Consider the following 8,942-nt stretch of genomic DNA (forward strand, 5'->3'; position numbering starts at 1 on the left):
TATGTGTGTGTGTGTGTGTGTGTGTGTGTACATGTTATTTAGTTTACACATATTTGTGAATCCTTCAAATTTCCTTCTACTTTTGTTTTATAATTTCATTTGTATTTTGTTGGACAGAATACTTTGTATGATTTTAATCTTCTTAAGTTTATTGAGGCTTATTTTATAGCCTAACTCCCCTGGCAAATGTTTGCTATGCATGAGAAGAATTTGTACTCTGCCTGTATATTTGCTACTATACAATGTTTCACGTCAAATACAAATCTTACCTTTCTTAACATGTAATACAAGTTCCACCTTGAATTGTTCATCTGTTGTTTATGTCTTGCTAGTAGCCATTCATCCTTTTTTGGTAATCATGTCCTGACTTTTTCCTTATAAGTCCACTGATTTTGTCTATCTCTACTATTAAGATATGATTCTGGTTTGGGTAGATTGGGCATTTTAAACCCTAGAATCACATGGACTGACTGGTTTTGGAATGGTATGTACCTTCAACCTGATCAATGAGATTTAATTCTTGGCATTTACTGATGCTACTGGGTAGGACTATGCCACCAGTGCTCCCACACCACTGGGTAGGAAGCATACTCTTTCTGCTCAGTTCGCTAAGCTGGTATGATAACAGTCGGTAGAATGTGGCTGTTTTGGTTCTCTAATGCTGCTCTAATGGAAAATACCACAAATATAAGGTCTTAACAATCAAAGACTTATTCTCTTACAGTTTAGGAGAATATAAATCCAAGTTCAAAGTGCCAGCTCTCAGGGCTGGGTGAATGGCCCTCGACCTTGGGCTTCAGCTCTGCCTCTTACTTCTGGCCCATGGAAGCTGGAGGCTTCTCTTAACTCAGACAGCTGCTGGCTGCTGAAGCTGACAAACCCAATGTCAACAAGGATAATGGCACAGTCCCAAAATTATCAAGCAACATGGCAGGCCACTAATTGAAGTCCATTAATAGTCCCAAGATAGGAAGACAACACGGCAGGCCACTGAGATGAAGACTCAGCAAAAGGCAGGATCCAGATGTGCCAAAATGCTCAAGAACTTTCTCAAATCTTCTTCTTATACACCTGAAGCAAACCACATCCCTAAGGCAGCTGTTCATGGTAGATTCCACCATGGAATTGATTACCAGTCTCATTTGGGGAATAACTACATCTAACTGCCCAACTACTCAAAACCAGGTCTAGCTAAGCTGATACACAACCTTAACTACCCCATTTGCCATCAACAGGAGAATAGCCAGCCAGAGAATGAAATCAACATATTTGGAAGCAATATGCCAAGAAACAGACTTCCAATGTCATTGATTAAGAATCTAAATATATAGCTAGATTACTGCCTGAGCTAGTTCCACATACTCATGGGTTTTTAATTACTTGAGGCAAAAAATACACTTTATGTTTGTTTAAGCCCATTTGAGCTATTTCCTAATATTCACTTCTATAAAGCTTTTTCAAATTGCTTGCCATTTTTTTAAGTAAAAATATTGAAGGTATTCTTATGTAAGTGACAATTTAGACTAGGTAACCATTATTTTCCATTCCCACTCTAAGCGTCAAGATTATTTTCAACCAGAGGTTACAACAGTCACATGGTTTTCAGATCTTTCATTTCTCTATCAATTTCTTATTTACACACTTTCTTCTGTTGTAAAATATTGATAATCTAAAGCCTAGAATCAGATGTACTGACTGGTTTTGTAATGGTATGTACCTTCAACCTGATCAATGAGATTCAATTCTTGGGATTTTACTATCTTATTATGATTTGATAATCATAATGTCAGTTGTGGGGCTGATTTAGGAAAAATCTAGAGAGAGATATTTCATATAAATAATCTAATCCAGTGCTCATTACAAAGTAAGTGGTTAATTTATGTCAAAAATTATCATTGCATTCAATTAAGACAGATCTGAGTTATAATAAAGTAATATATAGTGGTTATTTTAGAGCTTAAAATATTGCATATTATACTTTAGAGTATGTTATTCACAGTTTATATTTAACCTGGTTATATATTAATTTATAAAGAAGTAAATGAGAACTTCATAATCATTTTATATCAGTATCAAAAAAAAAATTGTGGTGTGATTTTGTTCATCTTGTTTCTCTGTTTAAGATCATTTTACTTTTCACTTCTATCACTCTACCATGTATCCAGTGAATGTTAATACAAATTTTTAATGAAAGTTTATACAAATACTCATCCTTTATAAATTACTAAAATGACAGGAGTAATTCAAACAGAAATAATAACCCCCCTTTGATATTTCCTACACAGAGGAACTATCTTCAAGTTACTTACAAACATTTCAAAATGATTGCACTTGACATATTTTATAATTTTGCAAATGTAGACATGTCCTAATGAACCTATTCTAAATACCAGAAAAATATCTCATGGTTTTGTTACTATATACCAATTTCCTCTATAATTTATAATCATTTCTCTAGATGATGAGCAATTTAATTTTAATTGTAAATTATATTGTGCATAAAAATCATTGAATTCTTCTGTGCTAAATTTAATTCTAGAAATATATTTTCATTATTTAAAAAAGTAATACTAAATATTTACCCTCTACTTATTCACTACCATTATCAGTTCATATTTAATTTGAGAGTGATATGTGAAATTCATTAACACAGTCACAGATTCTTTTAATGGGAAGAGGAGCCCTCAATGAGCCTTACCAGGTTCCCAACGGACAACACACTGCTGAACTGCTCCGTCATGGGATAGTGTTCCATAGCCATGAAGAGTGTATTTAAGACAATACAGATGGTAATGGCTAAGTCAACAAATGGGTCCATCACAACCAGGTTGACAATGTGCTTCACCTTTAACCATGGTTTACAGCAGTCCCAGATCAAACACATATTAGCAAATTTATACCAGCAGGGGGGGCATTTCTGTCTGGATTCTTCAAGTTCTGAAAGAAAAAGAAGTTAGAATACTCATGAAAACTGCTTACTTCCTATTAAGCAGCCTTCACTTTAAATTAAAAGAAAATTTTAAAATCTGAAGTTGTTAAGAGACATTATGGATTAATTTGATGGTGGAGTGATTAAAGCTAATGGGTTTGCTGTTATAGAAAGGAAGGGTCCAGAAAGGTTATTAAACTTTCCAAATTTAACTAGGCTAAATGTAGTTTCCAAGATTCAATCTGCAATATTGAACTACCTGATAATCATATTCAAGACTGTGAGAAGTTAATGGATAAGACTTGGATTAAGCACACTCAAAGCTCATCCATATTCTAAATAGAACAATAGGTGTACACACACATACACACACACATATATACACATACACTCTCTTGTGGCATAGTGCCTAAGGCATTTGACTGTTAACCGGAAGATTGGCAGTTCAAATCCACCAGCCACTCCTCAGAAGGAAGATTGCATAATCTACTTCCATAGCGATACCACCTTGGACACCCAAGGAGGGGTCACTATGAGTTGGAAACAACTTGATGGCAATGAGTTTGTTTGGTTTTATATATATATATATATATATATGTAAATGTTATTAAAGACCTCTTCTCTGAGAAGAGATGCTAAATATCTTCATCAGTCACATGAAATCTTATAGGATGAGATAGATATTTTGGGTCTATCAATTTAAATTTTTCTGGTCAGTGTCAGCATTCAGTCATAAAAGCACATTAAGGTCTCTGAGATACAAGTTGGCTATTAAATTCAACAAGACTCCTTCACTCTATATTTCTCAATTAACTACAGGTCACAAAAGAAGAAATGTGCAGTCTAAGGAAATATAGTTTCTACTGTTAGCACAGATCAACATTTTATAAAATAAGACTTATACACTTTTGATAAAACATGAGGATTTGAAGTACACACGTGGAATTCCTAAATTTTCATGGCATGGATGTACTTCTTTTAAAAGTAATATCTTGCTGTGTTTTAGGTAAAATTTCACACAGCGAATTAGGTTCCACTTTAATCATTTTTATACAAATTATTCTGTGCCATTAGTCACAATTTTTACAATGTGTAACCATTCTCACTATTTGCATTCTATTTGTCCTTTTTCTATTGATCTAGCCTGTCTTCTCCTTCTTGCCTTCTCATCTTTGCTTTTGGGTAAATGTTGACTCTTTGTTCTCATATTAGTTAATTGTTTAAGGGAGTACATTCCTCAAAGGTGATATGATTTATTTTATAAACCATTCTATTATTTGGCTGAAAGGTGACCTGCAGAAATAGCTTCAATTTCAAGTTCAAAGGATATCTTAGGGTGATAGGTTCAGCAGTTCCTCTAGGAGACTAAAGCCCAGTAAATCTGGCCTGTTTTAGGAATTTGAGTTTTGTTCTACACTTTTCTCCTATTCTATCTGGAACCTTCTATTGTGTCCCTGGTCAGAACTGTCAATGGAGGTAACTGGGCACCATTTATTTCTTTTGGCCTCAAGTTAGAAGAGGCTGTGGTTCATGTAGGCTATTAGTCCCATGGACAAGTTTCTTCTTTGAATCTCTGTTTTCCTTCATTGTCTTTTGCTCCATAGAAGTAGAGACCAATAGTTCTTTCTTAGATAGCTGCTTGCAAGCTTTTAAGACTCCAGATGCTACTCAACAGACTAGGGTATAGAACATTATCTTTGTGAACTATGTTATGCCAATTGACTAAGTTGTCCCCCAAGACTATGGTTCCAAGCCTTTTGACCCAGAAAACCAATCCCATAAGTTGTTTGACTATGTCTAGGAAATCTCTGTAACTTTGTTTCCTATGTTGCATTTACTTCAATGTATTGAAATATATAAATATCACACCAAAATTATGATATATATTCTCTTTTTAAATACATTTATTTTAAAAAAAGTACAAGGATTTAAAGAAAAATTTTAACTAAAAATAGGAATGAGGATATGGAAATGCAGAAATATTTAAAGTAATACCAAAAGTAGTGAAATTTGATAAATATTGGCAAAAACAGACATCCTGGTGGTGCAGTTGCTAAAGCACTTAGCTGCTAACTGAAAGGTTGATGGTTTGAACACCAGCCACTTCATAGGTTAAAGATGTGACATTGTGCTTCCCTAAAGACTTACAATCTTGGAACTTCTATGAGGCAGTTCACTGAAGTTCTGTGAGTTGAAGTCCAATCAATGGCAATGGGTTTGGTTATTTTGGTTATTGGCAAAGATGTTTTTGAATTTAGGAAAGGAAAAAATTATCTACCATCTTCCTTTAGCAAGATAATTTCTTAATCAACTTTGTGGGGAAAAGGATGCACAATTTTTTTTTGTCAATATTATTGCTATAGACTTTATTACTTGACCTAACAAACATAGGACAAAAACTTAGAAATAGAATAGAGGGAAGGACTCTTTTCCCCACACAAGGCATAATGAACTCCAGTCAGTCTTTCAGTATTACTATTGTGTCAACTCCCCCACTGCTTTGTCAGTTTGTCATGCATTGGCTTGTGGTGGCTTGCATCTTTGTTGTGAGGCTGGAAGCTATGCCACCAGTATTTCAAATACCAGCAGGGTCACCCATGATGGACAGGTTTCAGCGAAGCCTCCAGACTAGATAGACTGGGAAGAAAGACAGAGCCATCCACTTCTGAAATTACTGGTCCTTGGAAACCTTATGAATAGCAGTGAAATACTATCTGATTTATTATTGGAAAATGTATAAATAGCTGTGAAACATTGTCTGATATAGTGCCAGAAAATGACTAGGGAAGAACTGTCTCCTCACATTAGAGTTGACCTTAATTATGTGGATAGAGTAAAGCTTTCTGGACCTTTATTTGCTGATGTAGCACAACTCAAAATGGGAAGAAAAAGCTGCAAGCATCCATAATAATCAGAATGTGGAATGAACAAAGTATGAATGGGATAAAATTAGAAGTTGTCAAAAATGAAATGGAATATATTAACATCATATCTTAGGTATTAGTGAGCTGAAATGGACTGGTATTGGCCATTTTGAATCAATCATATGGTCTACTATGCCAGGAATGACAAATTGAAGAAAAATGGAATCACATTTATTGTCAAAAAGAACATTTCAAGATCTATCTTGAAGTACAATGTTCTCAGTGATAGGATAATAGCCATATGACTGCAAGGTAGACCAGTTAATACAACTATTATTCAAATTTATGCAACAACTACTAAAGCCAAAGATGAAGAAATTGAAGAATTTTACTAACTTCTGCAGTCTGAAATTGACAAAATATGCAATCAAGATGCACTGATGATTGGAATGTGAAAGTTGGGAACAAAGAAGCGTAAGTAGTTGGAAAATATGGCCTGGCTGATAGAAATGATGTTGGAGATTGCCTGATAGCATTTTGCAAGACCAAAGACTTATTTATTGCAAACACCACTTTCCAACAACATAAATGGCAGCTATGTACATGGACTTTGCCAGATGTAATATACAGAAGCCAAATCAACTACATCTGTGGAAAGAGGTTATGGAGCTCAATACCATCAGTTAAAACAAGGCCAGGAGCTGACTGTGAAACAGACCATCAATTGCTCATATGCAAGTTCAAGTTGAAGCTGCAGAAAATTGAAACAAATCCACAAGAGTCAAAATATGACCTTGATTATATCCTACTTGAATTTAGAGACCATCTGAATAGATTTGGTACATTGAACATCAATGACTGAAGACCAGATGAATTGTGGGATGACATCAAGAACATCATATGTGAAGAAAGTAAAGCATCATTAGAAAGAGAGAAAAGAAAGAAAAGACCAAAATGGATGCCAGAAGAGACTCTGAAAACTGCTCCTGAATGGAGAGTAGCTAAAATAAATGGAAGAAATGATGAAATAAAAGAGCTGAACAGAAGATTTCAAAGGGCTGGTGGAGAAGATAAAGTAAAGTATTACAAGGAAATGTGCAAAGATCTGGAATTAGAAACCAAAAGGGAGGAACATACTCAGCATTTCTCAAGCTGAAAGAATTGAAGAAAAAGTTCGAGCTTCGAATGGCAATATTGAAGGATTCTATGGGAAAAATAGAGAAAGATGCAAAAAGAACTAAAAGAAGATGAAAGTAATACACAAAGCCACTGTACCAAAAAGAATTGGTTGACATTCAACCATTTCAGAAGGTAGCCTATGATCAAGAACCAGTAGTGTTAAAGGAAGAAGTCCAAGCTGCACTGAAGAAACTAGTGAAAAACAAGGCTCTAGGATTTGACAGTATACTCATTGAGATGTTTCCACAAACAGATGCAGCACTAGAGACACTTACTTGTTTATGCCAAGAAATTTGTAAGACAGCTACCTGGTCAACCAACTGGGAGAAACACATATTTGTGCCCATCCCAAAGCAAGGTGATCCAACAGAATGTGGAAATTATCAAACAACACCAATATCACATGCAAGTAAAATATTGCTGCAGTATATTGATAGGCAACTTCCAGAAATTCAAACTGGATTCAGAGGAGGATGTGGAATGAGGGATACCATTGCTGATGTCCAATGAATCTTGGCTGAAAACAGAGAATACCACCAAGATGTTTACCTGTGTTTTATTGACTGTGTAAAGGCATTTGACTGTGTGGATCATAACAAATTATGGATAACACTGAGAAGAATAGGAATTCCAGAACACTTGTGCTCATAAGGAACCTGTATCTAGACCAAGAGGCTGTCATTCTAACAGAACAAGGGGATACTGCATGGTCTAAAATCTGGAAGAGTGTTTGTCAGGGTTGTATCATTTCAGCATACTTATTCAATCTGTATCCTGAGGAAATAATCCCAGAAGGTGGGCTATATGAAGAAGAATGTGGAATTAAGACTGGAAGAAGACTCATTAACAACTTGTGATATGCTGATGACACAACCTTGTTTGTTGAAAGTGAAGATGACTTGAAGTACTTACCGATGAAGATCAAAGACTATAGTCTTCAGTATGGATTACTCCTCAACATAAAGAAAACAGAAATCTTCAAACTGAATCAATAAGCAACATCATAATAAATGGAGAAAATATTGAAGTTGTTTGAGGTTTCATTTTACTTGGATCCACAATCAATGCCTATGGAAGCAGCAGTTAAGAAATCATATGTCATACTGCATTGGACAAATCTGCTGCAAGGGACTTCTTTAAAGTGTTAAAGGGTGAAGATGTCACTTTGAAGACTTAGGCATGCCTAACCCAAGCCATGGTATTTTCAATTGCCTTATATGCATGAGAAAGCTGGACAATTAATAAGGAAGACCAAAGAAGAATAGATGGCAAAGAACACTGAAAATACTCTGGACTACCAGAACAAACAAATCTGCCCTGGAAGAAGTACAACCAGAATGCTGCTTAGAATTGAGACTAGCCAGACTTCATCTCACCTACTTTGGTCATTATGTCAGGAGGGACCAGTCTCTGGGGAAGTATGTCATGTTAGAGTCAGTGAAAAAGGGGAAAGCCCTCAACAAGATAGATTGACACAGTGGGTGTGATGGTGGACTCAAGCACAGCAAGGATTATAAGGATGGCACAGGACCTGGCAGTGTTTTGTTCTGTTGCACACAGGATCGCTATGATTTGGAGTCAACATGATGGCATATAACAACATTGTATCAACTGGTATATCCTCCCAAACCTTTTAGACATTTTTTAAACCTTTTAAACTTCAGTTTAGTATAAATTAAACTTTTTAATGGAGCAACCAGCATATGGAATGGACAAACAACTACATAGGTAATGATTTTTGTTCTGCTGATAAACATATGCTGTAATGGCAGTCAGCCCCAGGGTTACAGGTGAGGAGAGACAACTCAGGGACGCCCAAAGTAGCAGGCGGGAAGAGCAGGAGAAAGGGGATTAAAAGCTAGGAAGCCAGAGAGAAGAGCAGTCAGCCGAAGGCATTGGGTGAGGAGAGGCAACTCAGGCCCGCCCAGAGTAGCAGGCCGGAAGAGCAGGAGAAAGGGGATAAAAAGCCA

General features: G+C 35.9%; 1 protein-coding gene across 1 annotated transcript in view; it reads right to left on the reverse strand.

Annotated features, from left to right (window-relative positions):
- The window catches only part of SCN2A (sodium voltage-gated channel alpha subunit 2), a 119,355-nt gene that overhangs the window by 64,542 nt on the left and 45,871 nt on the right, over window positions 1–8,942 (reverse strand). The window contains exon 13 of the mRNA XM_007954041.1: window positions 2,699–2,937. Coding sequence (XP_007952232.1) covers window positions 2,699–2,937 — 239 coding nt within the window. The remainder of the gene's footprint in view (window positions 1–2,698; window positions 2,938–8,942) is intronic.

The sequence above is a fragment of the Orycteropus afer genome, unplaced genomic scaffold (genome assembly GCF_000298275.1).
Source record: "Orycteropus afer afer isolate SDZICR_OR568_19922 unplaced genomic scaffold, OryAfe1.0 scaffold00001, whole genome shotgun sequence".
Classification (NCBI taxonomy): Eukaryota; Metazoa; Chordata; class Mammalia; order Tubulidentata; family Orycteropodidae; genus Orycteropus; species Orycteropus afer.